Below are 21,216 nucleotides of genomic sequence, written 5' to 3'. Positions count from 1 at the left end.
TATTGGGGTTTTTGAAAGGAGTTTGGGGATAACTCTTTTCAAATTAAGCGCTAACCCTCGTGTTAGGATCAGGTGATCGGGATCGGTGTTGTGCTCCTTAATTATGCTAATAGGCATAGGTATTTGGTCATATGAGTGGATTAGCACCCATTGACAAATGCCAGTTAGGCTCTGCCGAGTAAGTGGATAAGACCCCATCGGCAGACCCACAAGAACTCTTACCCATAGGTCACATCCTCGCTGAGGCTCTTGAGACGAAGCAGACTCCTAAGCAATAGCTAGGAAGTCAACCCTCCGTCTGAAAAGATAGGAACCAAGGTTTATAAGAGGTCCTTCTGATAACTTGTGGTGTTCGGTCAGGAAGCCAAGGTTACCAATGTCAAAGAATGCTTTGGCTTTTTTCTTGAGGGACACCATCAAGGAAGTGCATTCATCCTGTCAAGACAGTGATATGAAAGTGTTGAAGGTGAATGCGCATGGACTGAGGGCTATTTCTACGTCGGTAGCCTTCCAAAAAGAACATGGCACTCAATGACATCTTGAATGCCACATTTTGGCGTAGTAATTCAGTGTTTGCCTCTCACTACCTTCGGGAGGTGAGGATTACATACGAGAACTTCTGCTCTTTGGGCCCATATGTCGCAGCAGACACTATATTGGGGATAGAGAGTAGCACTCTTCCTATCATTTAGAAAATAATATGTTAGTTTGGACTTTTTAATTTTATTTCTTTTTATTTTTTGTTTTTATTATGTTTATGTAGGTGTTTAGTTTTTTGTGGTCTTGGGTAGGCCGCCTTAGGCAAACTTCCCTCCATTAGCCTTGGTTATACGAAGTTTAACCAGATAGGCTAGGTCAGGTGGTAATGTTTTTGCTTCGCCCTCATAGTAGGGTAAAATGTTTTTGTCACAGTGTGGTCATGCCCCCGTTGACAAATCATCTGGAGCGCACCAGCTACATAGGTCATGTCCTTGCTGGCACCTCCAGTGAAGCATTAACAGCATTCGTTGTTTAAACAACACCTATATGATCTGTCACATTGTGGTCACGCTCCCCGTGACAGTTCATTAGAGCGCACCAGCTACACAGGTCACGTCCTTGCTGGCACCTCTAGGAATGCAGTACCGAAATTGGAGGTCTATAATATAGGATCTAGTTGCATTGTGGTCACGCCCCCGTTGACAGATCCTCTAGAACTCAACAGCTTCACAGGTCACTACCTAGCTGGAGTCTCTAGTAAAGCAGAAGCAGACTTGGGTGACGGTACTCACGAAGTCAGCTATGCTAACAGTTAAGGAACCAAAATATCAATCATATATATGAAATTGTTTCCCAAAATCGAATCTGTCTCCCCCTTCCTCCAAAGGTGGGATTCAGCTATATATATATCTGGCAGGTAAGATTCATGAACAAAATGATATTGTTATGATACAATAAAGTTTGTTCATACTTACCTGGCAGATATATATAATCAAAGTGCCCACCCACCTCCCCTCAGGAGACAGTGGCACTAGAAAAATCTGACAGAAAATGGGAATGGTTCCTTACGCCCGCCTCCCAGCGGCGGGAATGGGTACTACCACCTGGCCGACCACTGCATGTGCCGGGAGTTTTGAAATTCTGTCAGACTTCGGAGAATACAGCTATATATATATCTGCCAGGTAAGTATGAACAAACTTTATTGTATCATAACAATATCATATTTGATCCACTGTTGACCTTCCACTTCTAAAACCAAACTGCTGTTCTCTTAAGTTTCTCTTCTACTATAGGTCTTATTCAGTTAAGTATTACTCTCATGAATATCTTCCCTGGGACTGACAGTAAACTTATGCCCCAATAGTTACCACACTCCCTTTTGCTTCCCTTATTTTTATATATTGGTATCACAATTGCCTTTTTCCGATCACTTGGTACCACCTCTGTTTTCCAAGCTATGTTAAAAACAACTCTTAATGCCTCTATCATCCTTCGTCCTCCTACTTTTAGCGTCTCTGCAGTTATCCCGCACACGCCAGCAGTTTTTCCATTTGTTACAGATTTTAAGGAAGAAAAAATATTCACGTTAATGAATTATTTGCTAAAAGCTATTCCAGATAGTTTTTCCATTTTTTACAGATTTTAAGGAAGAAAAAATATTCAAGTTAATGAATTATTTGCTAAAAGCTATTCCAGATAGAAAGATAATAAGGAATAGAAAAATAATGACGAAAGTATTAAATGCAAGACAGGTAGGACTAGAGGAAAAGAAAACTGTATTTGTCAAATCAGAAAAAAGAAACACCGTGGTCTACTTATCCAGCTCAACCTTTACTGGAACAAGTAGAACCTGTTGTTGCGTTTAATCTAAAGTGATTTCTGATTTGGAAGAAAGTTACAGACTAGCCAAAAGTAAGGGCAGACGTGGTACTGAATTCATGTTAACATATTCACTGTATCTGGGTTTTATTAACAATAGAACTATGCATGCATAATATGTGATTAAAAATGGTTTTTACCAAATTGTATTTTCTTTTATGTTGTGTTTATGATTTAGAATTACAAATCCAATGAATCATTTTAATGAATGGCAATCGCAGGTTCGATGACTCTGGATAATGAGATGCCAAATGTAGACCAACAACGAATAGATTTAAGATCTGGTTTTGACAAGTGGATCCATTTGGGATGTCCAGACCTTTGGCTCAACAAACTTATGATGGGTAAGAAGTTCCCTCCAAGGAGTACGATTACTGGACTGATTTCAGAGGATGCATAAGTCGGGTGTCAGTCAACACAATTGTTGTGGAATTGGAGGGAATTTACCAGGTTGGTCCATATTATTAATTTTATAGGGTGACTTGAGCACCATTTCTCTGTTATAAGCTTAAATATCTTCCATTCTGGGCTATAGATATAAAATTGTGTAGAGATTACAGTACTAATTTACAGTAATATGGCTACGACATTTTGGAATACTTTGATGTACATAGAGATTTGGCTGCCTCTGAAATATTTTATGACATTTAAGATGCAACAGTCCAGAAATCCAGCTCAGTTTCTGTACATGCTTCTTAATAATGAAAAAAAACTTATTCACATGTTGTAAGTATAAATCATTCCAATTCGAATTTTCAAAGGTTTAGAAAGTAACATACATCTTTGTTGTCATTCAGTTTTTCACTTTGAAATTTTAGATAACAATTATCTTTCAAGAACTAACAAGAGCAATGGCTACCATATAAATGATCAGCATTCATAACCACATACTTCATCATCTCTCCCTATCTACCAGTTTCCTACTCACATGTTCATAAATTTGTGTTCTCTTCTTGTGAACCAGGACCCCAAACTATTCAGATAGAGGAACCCTTCATTGGGAACTAGAATGCAGTTCATTCATATAGAAACTGGGCTACTTTAGTCAATTTATCACAAATAATGGTAATAAATTATGATTATATCACAGTATTATGATTATATGTCAGTAGATGGGATGCAGTATAACAATATAAATACAGTAATAAATTGCATAATAAAATTTATATATAATGCATAAATTAATTACGTATATAAAATAGAAATGTATAACAGAAAATATAATCTCATTTTATATACGTATTGGTATTTCTTTTATATTAAAGGTAAGCTGTTGACCCCAAGTGTTCCAATTGACCCCTGTTGCTTATCAATCACTTTTTAACCCTCAATCTCCTTTGACCCTCAGGAATTTATAAATTTTTTTTAACTCACAGAAACTTATTGACCCCCTGGGATTGTCCTATCAGTCTCCATGAAAGAATTTTACCCTATGCTATTAGCAAGGATGTTAATGAATATCACACCCACAGCATGGTATTACCCCTTGTGATACGTGTGCGGACAACTTGTGTCCAGTGCAGAATTGTGTTATGAAGCCTATGCAAAAAATGGATATGAATGCATCTTTCCCTTGAACTCAACAGAAAGTACAAGCAATAACAGCATTGAAGATTGCTATCCAGGTACTACATCCATTTTGTGAATTAAGGAAATATTTTAGTATTTTACCAACTAGAAAATGGTTGATTTGATATACTACTTTGGATATTTTACTAAACACACATGACTTAAGATTATCAGCTGGTTTTTGGTGTTATGCCAATGTTTACCTAAATAATAATATACTAATGATGATTAGTAGTAGTAATAAAGATGAAAAAGGATCATAAGAGCAACTACAAGAACAATCACTGCTGTTCTTATCAATAGGATGGGAGGTAGGGTAGCAAAATTAGTTCTGGCCATACATATAGTAACTAAGCAAATTGAGTTATCAATATTTTTCTGCCTTCAATTTTTGTAAACATGCTGACATTATCTGTTATCGATTTTTAGTAAATTTAACTTATAAAAAATACTGGAAATCCAAGACAGAACCTGAACCTGTAACCAAATGAATTATTTGAAAACAATATGCCCATTGGTTTGGAATGATTTTTTGCATCAAATGAACTGAGGATTTTCCATTCAGGCACAGGGGACTGTCCCACTTCAGAAAAAAAGCTGGATCCATATGACTCACCATTTGTTTTAAACGCCACACTGAAGGGAGCTTCGATTAATGTCTCCTGCCCTCATAACCAGAGTTCAGCCTATGGTATTTGGAAATGTGGTGAGGATGCAGAGTGGGATGATGCACCGGATCTGAGGTACGGAGTAGAGAATTTCCTTGTAACCAAGTACACAAAGCCTGTAAAAGCATTACAGTCAATCCCCTGTATTTATGGGGGATATGTACCACAAGCCCCACGAATAGCTCAAATCCGTGAATACTTAAAACTTCCCTCTAAAAACACTAAGCTGCCTATCTTGAAAGTTCAAACACCAATGTATACCTTAAACTATCATCGTAGATCAAATATACCTCAAACTAATATTACCCTATTACTGTATTAATCTTTCAAATGATATTAATATAATTTCAAGGTCATCTTCAACATTTCACCCTTAAAAATAGTATACATACGAACTGTATGGCTTACAACTGTGTGTGAAACTTATCCAGACTGCCCTATGTATTCAGCCATACATTTTCTCTATTATAGTTATTATTCAAGCCATCCCATTTTCTTTTACAGGGAAAACATTGGTATGTACATAGTAATTCACAAGAGAGAGAGAGAACAAAAATAATGTATGCACATTAAAAAAATGTAATACTATTAAGAGTACGTAAATCATACAAGTACTCTCCAGTGATGAATTTTGATTAAAGATGTAGATGGAGAATTAGCCGTGCAGTCCGATGAATGATGATGGGGATTAACTGCACAGCAAAGAGAGGAGTTACATCTCCTTTGAGGGTGCCTCTTCCCCTTCATCAGGGGTTTTGACTTTGGAGGGTCCTTCTTTGTATGATTAATAAACCTAGTGAAAGGCAGCTGCTGTCGCTGCTTCTTCATGCTGATGAGGGCTTGATTGTAGGGCTCCAATGCCGCTTCAAGGGCATTTGAAAATTTTAGGAGCATTCCATAGAAGGATCACTTGCCAAAACTACATCCTGCACCCCCTTAATTATCCTCTTAAGTTGGGACAGACATTCCAAAGACTGGCCCTCATCCTTCTCCTCCTCCTCCTCCTCCCTTAAACCTTCATCAGGTTTTTCAATTCCTGGTCTGTCAGGGGGTCAGGGTGGGCACCAATGAGGGTGCCTATTTCCTCCAAGGTGACGTCATCGAAGCCTTCTCCACCAAGAATCTTCGCCAACAGGACTGCCTTATCAATGGCTAAATATTGAATTTCTTTAAGAGAGTAGTCCTTATAATCATGCACAGACTCCAGCCACAACTTCTAGCATGAATTCAGGGTCTCCTTCTTCATGTCCTTCAACAATTGGTTGATGATATGGCTATTGTGAATTTATGCCAATACTCTTTCAGTGCAAATTCCTTGTCAGTGTTCAGTACATTCACAAGGTGCTTGAGGGAGTTCCATGTGTAGAGTGCCTTGAAGGCATGGATCATGCCATGGTCCATAGGCTGGAGGAGAGAGGTGGTGTTGGGAGGGAGGAACTTGAGCTTGACTCCCTGGTATTAAAGATCAAGAGGGTGGCCACCAGAATTATCCATAATCAGCATCACCTTGAACTCTATGCACAACTTGAGGGATAAAGTTCTAAATGAACCAGTTAGATGTAAGGACTTTGGTGATCCAGGCCGTAGGTTTGTGTATCCAAAACACAGAGCAAATGCGTGTTCTTATTATTGAGGGCCCTGGGGTTTGCAGGCTTGTAAATGAGGCCTGGTTTCAGCATGAGGCCATCTGCATTCCCACACGTTAGGAAAGTAACCGTATCATTTTGGGCCTTGAATCTAGAGGCTTTGGCTTTGTCCTTCATGAGGTATATCCAGAACGGCATCTTCTTCCAAAACAGGCCAGTCTTGTCCATGTTGAACACCTGTTGTGGATGGTATCCCCTCTGCTCAATTAGTTTCTTGAAGGGCTCCAGATATTTTGCAGCTGTTTCTGTATCAGCAGATGCTGCTTCCCCATGCACAGACACACTCTTCAGACAGAACAGCCTCTGAAAACCTTGAGGAACTGACGATGGTCCTGCTTGTGGCTCTTCCTCCTCTTTTTCTTCTTCTGATGCAGGTTCATCAAAGCTGAAGAATTCTAATTCCCCTGCATCATCACCTTCCTGTGCCTGTACATCGTTGCATTCCTTAGCAGTCAAAACCTATTAGTACAATTGTCACGCTTTTTTTGTGAATGATGTTGGAGTCAAGGGGCATGTTCTTCTTACGGCATTACTTTATCCAAAATTCCTGTGCGGATTCCATCTTAACGAATGTCTTAACAAACACTGTCAAAACTATTTTTGCACTGCCAGAGTAGCTCATGCTTACAGCCATATGTATCTCCGTCTCTTTCTTCCTGATGTACCTTACAGTACTCTCATTCAGGCTAAAATGGCATTCTGCGTAACTTTTGCCTTCCTTCAACATATCGAGAAGTTTTACCTTCTCCTCAAGCTTCATGACTGCCTTCTTTCGTTAAGGCTCTTTGCCAGAAGACTTAGAAGATGCAGGGCATTTACGAGGCATCTTAGGGCTTGATTACAAGAGATACATGAAGATTTAAAACGAGACACAAAGATTCACGATGATACCTGATCAGAAGATGCATCTATTACGCATTGAACTGGCAGAGATACAGGCTCCCACAGTTCCATCTTTGTGAGATGATCTTGAGGGTCCAGCCAGCCAACTCCAAGAGTATAGCCAAAGAACACCAAGGAAAAGGAATGGCGTTCTTGGATTAGTTGCTTTGTAGACGACAGCCAATAGCATGTTGAGTATCATGCGCATGGGTATACAGCATCCTAGCTCACATATTTCTTGTCTATGGGCTGCTGGCTTTAGTAAAACACTTTTTAAGAAAAAAAAATATAGTTATTGAAATTTTGAAGTGTTCACATTAATCACAGTAAGTACATACTGTAAGAGGGTATTTGAAAATCAGTACGTAAATCTTTTTAATCATAAAAATTGTATTTACAGTACATAGTCACAAACATATACTTAGTATACACTCCGCAGATGTAAACATTCCCTGCATGTCATGTCGTTCTGCAAATTATGAAGTACATATTTGAGATATGCTGTAAGTACTACATATCATCATGAAACATTTTAATATTTCAAAGTCATCTTACAACACAACAAAATATGTATAAAATGTACATTATGAGTAGAATATTAATGTTGTTATGAGCAATACTGTGTACATGCACCTATGTACATACTTGCGTATTTATGTACATATAATAAGCAAATGACCCAACATCTCTACCCAACTTCTTAGTTCAGTGCACACTTATCTCTTTGTTGTGCTTTTTTTTGTGTACATTAGTGCAGACTTCAGTCATTTTTTAAATTTTGCCCTAATACTATACCTCGTAAAGCCCTGCTTCTCAAGAGCCTAAGCCCCAGAGAAAGATCATGACTGTTGAGGAGAAGGCAAACATTATTGTGATGTGAAGAGAGGGCAATGGTCATGGAGAAGTAGTGGCCCGTTATGGTGTGACATTAAGTGCCATCGCCTTCATTGAGAAGGAGTATGAAGAAGGTAAAATGCTTGAGAAGACTCTTGCTGTAGGAGAACTCACTGCCGTCTCTATCCCACCAACAGACCATGAAAAAACTAAAATCTGCTAATAGGGGAGTTCTAACAAATAAATTATAGATATGTTCCCCAGAAAAATCCGCGAATTGTTGAGTCCTCAAATAGTGGGGGTCGATTGTATTTCACCTGCAAAGGCTATTGCCATGCATTATCTGTGGAATTTCATTTGCACTGTATTTGTTTGTTGTTCTAGGATTTATTCATTTACCAATATATATGTTATTTACTAATTATTTCACCCAGAAATCTCTTTGCATAAAAGCTGTGGCTCTGATCACTGATCAGTAGGGTGTGGGGACTAGAATCAGATAAGGAGAAAGCTCTAACTAACTTTATTGAACAGAGACAGCTGTATATGAGGCAGCAGTGCAGACAGAAATGTAGTGTCCGTCATGCACGCACATACTAAAAGGGACGGGGTCCCCACTGCGAATGTGCTTCTTCACAGCTGAAAATATACATATATCTTTGTGCAGAGAGTACATTTTTACATGATATATATGTTGGCAGATAGGCCGTGAAATGCTCTACATTTTAGTATATGGTATAAAAAGCATGTACAGAGGAAGGACAGACATTTGGCAAAATGCCGTCCTTACAAATACTCCCCCCCAGATAATGATTTAAGTCATAATCATTGGCTGATGGTCAGCTGAATTTTGTGGGGATCTGGATGAGCCTGCGGGTTCAAGATTCCATCCATCAGGGGACGTCTTCCGGGTCCTTGTCCAGTGAGTCGAGAAGCAGGATGCTGCCCCTGGTGGTGGTCCTGGGGAGTTCAACTACTTTCCTTGGGTGGCCCTTGCGATATCAGGGCGTGCTGTCGGATTCCGGCGAGGCTGTGTTCTGAGGCGGTGTCCTGTGAGGGCCTTCTGCTGGGTCGTCTTCGTCAGGAACGACAGCGGGCTTTGGTCTGTCTTTCGAGACCCAGTCTTCACGAGATGAGGAACAGCTTCTCTTCTCGGCGGATGACGTGGTGTGGTCCTCGGAGGGTTTCGTTAGTGGCAGGCGGGTAGCATCATTCCGTATGAAGACTTACTTGGAGGAGTCCAGGGCCCTCAGTTGGAACTGCTTTCTCCTGTCGGTGTAGGTCTCTCGGTAGGGAACAAATTTCTGGGCGGCTGCCTGGAGTCTTACCAGTGGGATCTCGGGGTTGTCGTTGTTGGCAGGGAAGAATTCACTTGGCACTGTCAGGGTTTCGCTGTAAACCTCTGCTGGTGTCGGGCCGCCATTGGCTCCTGAGGCGGTGCAGAAGCCAAGGAGGACCCACGGTAGCTGTGACTTCCAGTCGGGGCATGTGCAGTGTGCCATCAGGGAGGCCTTGAGGGGGCGGTGGGTTCTTTCCATCATGCCGTTGGCTGCGGGGTTGTAGGCCGTGGTCGTATGGTGCTTGGTTCCTATCAGGCGTGCCAGGGAGGTCCAGATTCTGAGGTGAAGGCAGTTCCCCGGTCTGTAGTGATGTCGTCTGGCACTCCGAAGTGGCTAATCCAGCTGAATAGGAGGTCTTCGGCACAGGTCTGCGGTGGCTTCTGGCCACGTGGTGGACTGGTCGATCACCATCAGGAGGTATCTGGCACCATCGGATGGGGGAAGGGGCCCAACGACGTCAACATGCCCAAATCTCAGCCTGCATTGAGGGAAGGTGCCTATTCCCGATTCGGTATGCCTTCCTGTCTTGCTGCTTTGGCATGCGATGCAGCTCCTGGCCCACTCCTAGGAATCCCTCTTGATGCCGTGCCAAACGAACCTTTCTGTCATGAGTCTGGCTGTTGTGCGGGGTGACGGGTGTGAGAGGCCATGGATTACATTGAATACCTGCTTCCTCTGGGAGGCGGGTATCAGGGGGCATGGGTGGCTGGTGCTGGTGTGTGTTGCTGAGGAGCGTGGTCTTGGAAGGGCCAAAGGGAATTTCTTCCCATTGGAGGGCAGTGATGGTGGTCCAGTAGGCTGGTACTTCGGGGTCGGAGGCTTGCTCACATGCTAGGTCCTCATAGTCCACGCTGAGGTGCAGGGAGTTTATCTCAATCCTCGGGAAGGCATCAGCTACAGCGAGGTGATGTTGCTGTCTTGCGGACCAAGCATCGCCCACCTTGACAAAGGCGTGGACCAGCGGCTGGTGGTCCGTCCTTATGGTGTATGGGATGCCTTCCAGGAGGTACTTGAAGTGGTGGACAGCCTGGTAGACAGCGAGGAGCTCGCGGTCGAAGGTGCTGTAGCAGGTCTTGGCAGGTTTCAGCTTCCTGCTGAAGAAGGCTAGCGGCGTGGGGATCCCGTTGACCAGCTGTTCCAAGACAGCACCGCATGCAGTGTTGCTGGCATCAGTGGTGAGTGTGAGGGGCACGTCGGGTCCTGGTGAGCCAGGGTTGTGGCTCTGCTGGGGGACAACTTGGGCTTCTCCCCACGTCAGCTTCTTTGGCTTACCCTTCAGGACCTCGGTCAAAGAGCACATGGTGGGGGCGATGTCCGGGATGAATCTTCTGTAGTAATTCACCATCCCAATGAACTCTTTGAGGGCTTTGACTGTCATCGTCGTTGGGAACTTCTCCACGCTGAAGGTGCACTTGTCAAAACAGACAACAAGCCATTCTCCTGCAGGTGCTTGAGGATGGTCTGGATGTGGTTCAGGTGCTCCTTCAGCGATCTGGAAAATATGAGGATGTTGTCCACATCGCAGACGCAGAAGAGTAGGTCTCCGAGGATGCTGTCCATAAGGCACTGAAAGGTGGCTCCGGCGTTCCACAGGCCGAAGGTAGAGAAGGACCCAAAGGGCGTGATGATCGCCGTCTTCGGGATGTCATTGGGATGGACGTGAACCTGAAAGTAGGAATTTAAAAGGTCAATTTTAGAGAAGATCTTTGCTCCGTGGAGAGGCCCGGTGAGGTCTTGCATGTTCGGCAGGGGGTAACTGTCAGGTGTGGAGACGAGGTTCATGCGGCGGTAGTCACTGCAGAGCCTCCACGTACCATCTGCCTTCTTGCCCATCCGCTCCATTCTTGGCTTCCTGAAGGAGCTTCAGCAGGAGGCGGCGGAACTTGGCGTGTGTCAGGGGGCCCTTGGTGTTGATGTAATGGTATACACCGTGCTTGGGTACAGCCCCTGCCACCTGGCGAAGCTCGGGTCGGAAGATGTCCGGGAACTCTTGTAGGAGGGAGGCATACCTGTGGGTAAAAACGGAGCAGATAATGGGCACCCTGGTTCCTGTGGTGAATGGGTGAGAGAGGCAGGTCTCGGTGTCGAGGAGGCGTTGGCAGGCTACATCCATTAAGAGCCCATGGTGAGCTAGGAAATCCACCCCCAGGAGAGGGATTTGTACATTGGCGATGACAAAGGCCCAGGTGTAGGTCTGGCCCAGGAACGTGATGGTCTGGGTCCTGGTGCCATAGGAGTGGATGGGGGTTCCTTTGGTGGCTACGAGGGCAATCGGGGGCGCAGCTGTGGTCCTCTGCCGACGGTGAGGACACCGACTGCATGGCACCAGTGTCAACCAATATCCTGTGGTTAGAGATGGTGTCCTCAACGTAAAATCCTCTAGGGCGATACTTCGTTACTGCCGCTGCCAGGGGGAATGGCCTTGGGCACTGCCTCCGTCATTTTTTGGATGCACAAAAAATGACGGAGCAGTGGTGCTTGCACTTCTCTGGAAGGCTGCGCTGATCCCTGCCTCCTCGAGTTCCTTCTGCTGCAGGCTGTTGGCTGACAGTGGAGCGGAAAGTTTTGTGGCCTGGGTGGTGGTGAACAGGCCTAAGGCCCGCTCCACCAGGCTCCATGTCCAGGTCTTCCGTGTCGGGGATCTGGCTTCACACCTGGGGCGCGAGTTGGTAAAGGAAGAACTGTCTAAGGAGGCTCACCTCCTTCCTGCGTCCTTGGTGGTCCCCCTCCGGCAGTAGTACCAGGTCCTGGAGCTTGTGCCAGGCTAGCCTCAGGTCTGCAGTGGTCATGGGGTTGACCACCAGCTCAAAGATTTGGGCGGCTCACTCGGGGACCAGGAGGGAGAAGACCTGGATGAGTTGAGTCTTAATGCATTCATAGGGCAGCGCTCTGGGCTGACTTGCCATCCAGGGGGTGAGGTGGTTGAACACATCCTCTGGGAAGGCTGCAGCGATGAGGTCCACTTTGGTTCCTTCCCTGGTGATCCTGTGGAGCCGGAACTGGATCTCAGTGCGATGTAGCAAGGCTGCAACATTCTGTCTGTAGAGGGGCAGCAGTTTGACAGAGTGGGGCTCCGCTGGCACGGTGCCGATGTGCAAGGACGTCGATCGAGGCGTGGGTCGGGCCGTCGGGGGACCACCTGGGGAGAGCATGGATCGTGCTGCGGGTTGGGGCGTCAGGGACCACCTGGGGAGAGCATGGATCGTGCCGCGGGTCGGGGCGTCGAAACCAGAAGGAACAGCGATGGACAGTTTTGAGCTGTGTTCTCCACGTCTGCCAGCTCACTCTTACAGTCGAGAGGTGTCGTAAACGGCGGGCCAATCCGTGAGATAAACGCCAAAACGCTCCTGTAGAGGACGTGCCGTTTTGAGTCATGCATGCACGTTTCTTTGCAGCTGAAAATATACATATATCTTCATGCAGAGTACATTTTTACATGATATATATGTCGGCGTATAGGCCGTGAAATGCTCTACATTTTAGAATATGGTATAAAAAGTATGTACAGAGGAAGGACAGACATTTGGCAAAATGCCGCCCTTACAAGGGTGTACATTTACATAACATTCTGATGTCAACTTGAGCCATTAAGATCCTGGTGACCTTACATCAGCCCATGAACATATTCTCTGTTTTGAACACTTCTTTTTTCTTTTAGTTTATCCACTGACTTAATATACATGACAAAGATGCAGGAATGAAACAAGTTTTCCAAAAAGTCTTGTACATCACTTACACTTAAGCATTAGTAACCACTGTGACTAACATTTAGCCTGACAAGCATAGATTAATTTTGCTGGCCTAAATTTTGTTTGGGATTTTTATCTAAGTTATTTTATAAAAACTTTCTTCATCCTTATTTTTAATGCTTATGAATTATAAATCTGCTAAGGCCTCTGCTTACTTTGAAAGTTGTTAGTTGTTAGATTTTGCTTGGTTGTTTCTTTTTCTACTTGTTTTATGAAATGATACGTACAACTTGATTTTATCACCAATAGCTCACATTTTCTCAATTCTTTTGAAAATGTCAGTCTTGGTATTACTGTAAGATCCTTCCTCATAGAAGTAAAATAGTTACCTTTAGTCATAAAATTTCAATTGAAAGTGTAATTCAGTTCTCTTGTTGAACAGTTTGATAAGTGAGTGGTATTGAAGGTTAAGATCTAAGATTTAGGGAATCATTATTACCGTACTTTGTGTGAAACATTGAAATTTGTATATAATTTTAGAATTATGTATTTCACATAATTTATTAGAACTTAGATGCTGGAGCAGCCAGACAAGCAACAAAAATTTAACTGTAATTTTCTACTTCATGAACAATCACTGTTTTTAGTAAACATGTATTATACATTAGGTATAAAAAGCAATTAATCTCTTTCATTACAGTCAGTGCAAGAATGATATTGTGTACTTTCTGCCTTTCAATGACTCTGTCCCTTCAGAGAATATTGGAAGATTAGCCAGTTTCATTGAAAATGAAACTCTTGCTCCTGGGGACCTGTTAGAAATCATAACTGGCATTGAGTTCCTTGGTAGACAGTTTGTTGAAGATGATTTTATGCATTCTGATAATTCAAGTAAGGTATGTAAAGTTTCCAACCATAATGTCTGTAGTGAGTATGCCATTTTTATCCAGTAAATTGATCTTACTTTCATCTTCTTTAATTATATATATTTAATGCAAAGTTTACAGCTGTTAGAAAAAGGAAGAATTAATTCCAAAGAGTATACTGTTAGCCTGGAAATTAAAATAGAAACTGGCACACCATAGTTTTTAGAAACCATTTCCAGGGTCAGTGCATCATATGACTGCTATACAGGGTTCTTAAGGGTGTGTTCAAATATTAAGGGCAGGTACTTTTTAATCTTTTGTCAACCAAGTCCTTTTACATTGCCTACAGATGTTTATCGAAGGGGTTATGAATGTGACTGACTCCATTATGAAACAACCACAAGTGTGGCATTACATGCATGAAGAGAAGGCCAAGAAAGCTTCCACTTCCCTTCAAGAGAACATCGTCCATTCAAGTTTAGCCGTAGCTAAATCTCTTTCTTCAAATGTCACTCTTGTTTATAAAGAGGAAAATGTTGGTAAGCTTTAAAAAACTAGCAGAATGTTATCTATTGGAAAGATTCAAATCTTGAAGAATAAGTATGCATGATGAAATTGAGCAGATCCAAATTTATGCAGAAAGGAAAACCTGATAAAAATTGTGAATAGGCTATGCCAGTTTAAATATGTTGAAAAAGTCAGTAGAAGGTATGAAGAATACTGACGATTCTTTCATGACTGTATCTACCTTCCATCCTTTAATTTCATGATACAGAGAATTGGAGCAGTTATCTTGGGTATGTAGGGACATTATACCTTTTTTACTCTGAACGATGGTGCACCCATTGGGAATCTTTTGAATAACAGAATATCTTTTACTGGATGGTTATCATGTTTCTTTTAAAACTGTACAATACAATAATCTTAAAAATAATGGTTAATCAATTCAAGATAAATGTTGTTAAAAATGTGATGATACCTGATTATAGATATTTGTTTTACAGATTTGATGGTGGTAAATCAGCCTAAAAATTACTATGATACGATGGAAAATCGGCGCTTTCAAAACAATGATTCACAAACTTATATTATGTTGCCTGAAAAATTCTATGACACAGACTCCCCCATTGAAAGTAAGGAGAGAATGACTACTAGAGGCTCTGAAGAGATTGTTGTGGTTTTCAATTCATTCAGTAATCTTCACTGCATTACAAATACTGTGGCATGGTAAGGTTACTGCATGGAAGGTCAAATTTGTTTATTTCTCATTTTTAAGATTTAAAACTAAGATGTTTTGAATGGACACATATGACCTTTGTTGCATGTGTAGTCTTTTTGACAATACATTGTACATGCTTTCTTTCTCAGCATTACATCGGAAAGTGAGGTTGCTCTCTGTTTTTTTATTTATTTTTTATTTGGAGGTTATGACTGTATTGCTTTTTTCTCATGAGACAAAGCAAGTTTGGTTTTTGTAACATTTGATATGATCTTAGACCAGCTTCCAAATATTCATCAGCAATGCTTACCAAGACATTTATTGTTGTATGAAAGGTATATTTTTAATTGGTTTTCAATTCCTTATGGTAAAGTAAGCTTAAAAGTTATGTTGCTTTTCATTTTCTTCTTTCAGTGAGCCAGATTTAACAAACAAGAAAAATGTAAGTGCTTCAGAGCAGGTTAATAGCAGAGTCATTGGAGCAACTATTGGCTATGAGGGCCAGTGGAAAACTAGTAAGACTTATTCAATTTTCTTCTTGAATTCCACTAGAAATAGCTATACGTATATCCCTACTTTCAGGTGTAATATTTCTGCACTGATTCTAGTTAACTATCAAGAGGTACCCACTGGAAACAATGATTGCAAATGTTATCATGATTTTTTTTCTGCATACATATCTGTTCTGCAATTTGTGAGATTGCTTACCAAACATCATCTTGCTGGCCCAGACATTTAGGAGAAGTGATTGTAAACACTTTGGACATACTTTGTAGCAGACATACTTCTGAAGACGTTAATATCTGACAGTAATACCAATCATTCCTGTAGCAGTACAGTATAGAAAGTTGATATATTTGAAATGAAATTAACCAGACATTCACCATTAAAATATTTGAAAATGTGGAGTTGAATAAATTGTGTACAGTAATGAGTATTATTAAAAAGGGTTATCAGTTGTGTTTAAAAAAAGGTGTGGGGGGGGGGGTGGTGTTTGATGTAGGAAAAATCAATTTTTTGTAGTCGCTGTTCATCCTCAAAGGGGCTACACTCTCCTGGTCCCCCAGGGCTCCATAAGACAGACCAACCAATCTTGGCCAGATAGTGCTGTTGGCACTGGTACAGAATATGTATAAAGGTCTCAGGACAGAAGAGCTCTGTCTCCTGTCCACACAACAACTGCATGACAACATTGTGTATGTCAGCTATTTTCCTCATTACACACCAACCTTTTTGGTAGGGAAAGCAATTGGTTTTAAGGACTCACTGCAACTCAAAAATAAGTTTTTTCTATCTCAAAACCTTTTTTGTTTTATAAAGAAGCTGCTGTTTGGCCTCAAAGGAGCTTAAAAAAGAAGTTGACAGGTGACATTAATGGCTTAGCTCCAAATAGATGAATCTAAACTACCAAAGTAAATTTGGTCCAAAGTACTATATAGTCACAGGTTATTAACCAATTTCTTTATTCCGGATACCCATTAAGGTTTGACAGTACAGAACAGGAAACAACACACAAACCTTTATATGAATTATTTTTTGTGATTCTAAGGTGACTAACCTAATTTTGTTGGGTCTGGATGGGGGATTATTATTTCAGCATGACTATCACTCTTATGGCAATAGTGATTCAGGAATTTTTCATCCAAGGTAAAGTCACAGGATATCAACTGGTTTCTTTATTCCTGATACCCACTAGGGTTTGGCAATAAAGAACAGGAAAGACAGGAACCTATATATGCATTATCCCTTGTGGTTCTACAGTGATGTACCCGATTATGTCATGTCTGGCTGCAGGATTACTGTGCCTTCCTAGGTTCAGGAATACTACCTCTTAATAACCACTTGGTACTCTCTAGGACTTCTTCATAGGAAGCCTTTCCAAAGGAAGTTAATAGTGTACTCACCCTTTGGATATTATGCAGCGTAGGAAAGGAGTGAGGGTCTGCATGTTTAATGAGAGAACTAAAATAATTCTCACCCCATGTAGGGATAATACGTAGTTGTTCATACGCGAACAAACCTTCGGTCTTAACAATAGGATAATTTCTAGCGCCTAGCTGGATCCGGTTCAAATGCAGATGAAAGCAAGGAATATTGTGATATCTGGCAACGCATGCGTATATCGGGTAAAGAGTGGTCAAAGACCACGCACCTACGCCACTGCGTCAGTCTTTTTCTTAACCGCCTGGACAAGAGTTTTGGTTGACCTCTCTCAGCCTTTATCCTGTTCATTGCCCGTTTCGGTTGTATTTAGTGTGTGTGTGTGTGTGTGTGTGTGTGGCTGTTATTATGGCTTCTTCTGCTCCTTCTCGGCCTCGTCAATGTGTGTGCCCCGGAATTCCAGGTTTTCCGTGTTCTCATTTTTTGGCCTTGGCTGCGACCGTTCCCCACATCACGTGTAGTAGGTGTTGCTCTAATGTTTGTACTATAAGAATCCTTGCATGGAATGCCATGCATAGCCTAAAGAGTAGTGGAAGTCGTTTTATAACAAGAGAGAGCATCGGAGGGTTTCTACTCTTCCTTCATGGGAAGGTTTTTCCCCTCTTTCCGATGCTTTGTCTCTTACAGTGCTCACACCACTTAGTAGTGTTGTGCCTGTGTCTCCTTTCTTTTCTTCCATCGATTTGTCGTTGGAAGTATTGGGAGGCCCTCAGGCTAATTTTTGTAATGTCGCCCCTTCTTCGGGAGTTAATTTAATTCCCGGGAAGGGGGAGTCTTTTCCATCATTGTCATTTATTCCAGAGTCAGAGGCATCCAAGATGGCGGCGATTTGGTAGACGCTCGGGCTAGGGGATTCCCCGTCCTTGGAGGGGTTGCTGGCACACTTTATGGAGGCTCACTAACCCCCTCCTCAGGCTGGCCAGGCCCTTCATCCTCCTCCCGGCCTTGTCTTTGAGGGTAGCTGAGATCAGCCATCTTGTATTGCTCTGCCAGTGACTGTTGCCACTTCTTTGAGTCGGACGAAAGCTGTGGCGTCAGCCCCGTTAATGACGTCACAGGATCAGTCGTTTTGTATTCCTCCGCCAGTGGCGTCCGAAGGGGAGCCGTGATGTCATCACCACTTGTGACGTCACTTCCATCGATGACGTCGCTCCCAGTTGTCTCCTCTGCACTGCCTCTCTCAGCCACCCAGTTCACTGCATCTCCCTTCCATGTCATCAGAGCCTTCTCTTGCTGATCTGTCTGAGGCTTTATGCCAGGTGGTTCTTAAGAGGTTGGGCTCTGTTTTGGATGATAAGTTGGCTGTCTTGTCGTCTGGGAGGACTGGAAAGAAACATATTGCATTGTCCCTGCCTCCTGCAAAGAGATCGCGTAAGGAACCAGTGCTGTCTTCCTCTCTGTGGAGGAATTCGATTTTGGCAAGGCCTTCCAGTTCGACTCAGCCTAAGTCAGAGGACCAACGCCCCTTTCGCTCTTTTTCCTTAAAGCCAAGAAGGGCCCCAAGGGGCAGAGGTAAAGGGGGCCGTCTGTAGGGTAGGCGCCCTCCCTCTCCTGTGCCATGGGTGTGTGTTCCTGGCGGGTCTTTGGGCCAAGTGGCAGAATTATGGGGCTGAGAAGTGGGTGGTAGATGTCCTTTGGGTGGGGTACCTACTGCCATTTGACTGCTCTCCTCCATTGTCAGACAAGCTGCAGCTCAGGAAGGCATATCCTCCAGTTTCTCTGAAGTTCTTGGGGTTTCATAGTCACATCTTCTTGGTGCCCAGGGCATCAGAAGGTTGGACACTTGTGATCGACTTATCCACCTTGAATCACTTTACTGGGAAGACACGGTTCAAGATGGAGATCCTGCGTTCAGTGTTGGCAGCCGTGAGGGAAGGTGACTTCATGCTGTCAATAGACTTAAGGGACACATACTTCCAAATCCCTATTCATCCAACGTCCAGGAAGTTCCTTCGCTTCTCTCTCGGGGACAAGGTCTTCGAGTTCAAAGTCCTGTGCTTCAGGCTGACAACAGCCCCTCAAGTGTTCACAAGGGTCTTCTCTCTCGTATCAAGTTGGGTCCATGCTCTGGGGATCCGTTTACTGAGGTACTTTGACTATTGGTTGGTCTTGGCAGTTTCCAGGGAAAAGCTGCTGCAGGACAGGGATCGTCTACGTTGGTTCTGTCTGGAACTGGGCATCGTAGTCAACCAGGAAAAGTCGAACCTCATACCCAGTCAAAGGATTCTCTACCTGGGCATGGTCATCGGTACGACGGTGGCAAAAGTTTTTCTGTCAGATCAGAGATTGGAGAAGTGAGTGGTGGCGTGCGACTTCCTGTCAGAACCACATCAGTCAGCTCATCAGTGGCATCTTCTTCTGGGAGTTTTGTCTTCCCTGGAGAAACTGGTCCCTCTTGGGCGTCTTCATCTTCAGTCTCTGCAATGGAGACGGAGAATTCTGGTTTCCGGCGTGGGACTCACCCTTGTTAAAGGTTCCTCTGTCTCTGGAAGTGAGAGAAGACCTTCGTTGGTGGTTGGATGACCAAAATCTTTCAAAGGGCGTCCCTCTGCGTTCTCTTCCACCGGACTTCCTTCTGTACGCAGACTCCTCCCTCGCAGGTTGGGGGCCTCATTGCATCAGGCATTTGGAGTTTGGAGGACAAACAGCAACATATCAAAGTCTTGGAGTTATAGGCAGCCTTCCTGGGTCTGAAGGAGTTTCGGGAGAAGGTAGAGGGTCATTCTGTCGTTCTCATGTTGGACAACACCACGGTGGTAGCCTATGTGAACAAACAGGGAGGCCTGGTTTCTTGTCAACTTCACGCCTAGACCGTCGAGGTTCACCAGTGGGCGGTCAGCAATTTGGTAGAGCTCTCAGCCAGGTATATCTCAGGCCAACAGAATGTGGTCGCAGACAATCTCAGTCGTCAGGATCAGGTCCTAGGCACAGAGTCGTTCCCTCATCAAGTGGTAGCAGACAAACTCTTCCAGGTTTGGGGGAGACTTATGCTGGACCTTTTTGCAACTCGCTTCAACCGGAAGCTGGAGATATTCTGTTCAGTGGTTACAGATCCTTTAGCATTAGTGGAGGATGCATTCCAACATCCCTGGGACAACCTGGAGGTGTATACCTTCCCTCCATTTTGTTTGATCCGTCAAGTTCTGAACAGGCTAATGAGTTCACATGGTGTCAGGATGACTTTGGTAGCCCCTCTGTGGCCTCAGGCAGAATGGTTTCCAGATCTGCCATCATTGTTGTCAGAGGTTCCGAGGGAAATTCCCCCTTGACGGCATCTCCTGTGTCAGCCGCATGCGGAAAGGTTCCACCAGTCAGTAGAATCCCTGTCTCTTCACGGTTGGAGGCTATCAAGTATCTCCTCCAAGCGAGAGACTTTTCTCAGAGAACAGCAGGGCAAATGTCCAGCAGTCTCAGAAAGTCGACCTCCGCAGTTTACCAAGGCAAATGGGCGATCTACTGTGATTGGTTTTGTAAATAGGGTTTTTATCCACTTGCAAACCTCTATTCAGCGAATAGCAGACTTTTTAACCTTCCTCAGAGATGAGAAACGTTTGTCCGTATCTGCGATTAGAGGCTACAGGGTGACCCTGAGTTTGGTGTTATGCCAAAAAGGTATCGACATCTCCTCGCCCTGGGAGCTTTTCTTGCTAGTTAAGGGGTTTGAGCAGTTGAGTTCTCCTAGGGAGCTCAAGCCTCCAATGTGGGATGTTTCCTTGGTTCTCAAGAGCTTCTCTAAGGGTCCATATGAGACTTTGTGTCGCTCATCTGACAGGAACTTGACGCTCAAGACAGCTTTCCTTCTGGCCTTGGCATCTTCCAAGAGGGTAGGAGAGCTCCAAGGTCTGAGCTATGATGTGAAACACACCAGGGGTTGGGGGTTGGTGTCCTTCGAAATTGTCCTGGAATTTGTGGCCAAGACCCAAAATCCCTCTGTGCACGATGACAAGTTCACTTCGTTTTCCATTCCATCACTTTGTGGGTGGTGATGCTCAAGAGATTTTGTTGTGCCCTATCCAGTCCCTGGTTTGCTATCTTAAATGGACTCGGCACCTTAGACCAGCTGCTGCAGACTTTTTGTTAGCACAGGCTGTACTAAGAAAGAGGTGTCTAAGAATACTATCTCTTTTTGGATACTGGAAGCCGTCAGACAGGCATACTTGGCTCTTGATGATTCCGCCTCTACATCTGTGCAGGCTAGAGCAC

The 21,216-nt window shown here is 43.4% G+C and overlaps 2 protein-coding genes across 2 annotated transcripts in view; one reads left to right on the top strand and one right to left on the bottom strand.

Annotated features, from left to right (window-relative positions):
- The window catches only part of LOC135219601 (uncharacterized), a 108,679-nt gene extending 94,827 nt beyond the window's left edge, over positions 1–13,852 (top strand). Inside the window, exons 13-16 of the mRNA XM_064256490.1 lie at positions 2,581–2,809; positions 3,832–3,984; positions 4,494–4,671; positions 13,688–13,852. Coding sequence (XP_064112560.1) covers positions 2,581–2,759 — 179 coding nt within the window. The 3' untranslated portion in view covers positions 2,760–2,809; positions 3,832–3,984; positions 4,494–4,671; positions 13,688–13,852. The remainder of the gene's footprint in view (positions 1–2,580; positions 2,810–3,831; positions 3,985–4,493; positions 4,672–13,687) is intronic.
- On the bottom strand, positions 6,150–7,002 carry LOC135218932 (jerky protein homolog-like). Its single transcript, XM_064255374.1, has 2 exons — positions 6,871–7,002; positions 6,150–6,701 (listed from the first exon to the last, which is right to left on the bottom strand). Exons 1-2 carry the CDS (start codon positions 7,000–7,002, stop codon positions 6,150–6,152), a joined length of 684 nt encoding a protein of 227 aa, XP_064111444.1.
- Positions 13,853–21,216: the final 7,364 nt, after the last annotated feature.

Source organism: Macrobrachium nipponense, chromosome 1 (assembly GCF_015104395.2).
Source record: "Macrobrachium nipponense isolate FS-2020 chromosome 1, ASM1510439v2, whole genome shotgun sequence".
Lineage (NCBI taxonomy): Eukaryota > Metazoa > Arthropoda > Malacostraca > Decapoda > Palaemonidae > Macrobrachium > Macrobrachium nipponense.
The sequence above is the reverse complement of the archived record's forward strand: the minus strand, read 5'-3'. Positions and strand labels throughout refer to the sequence as shown.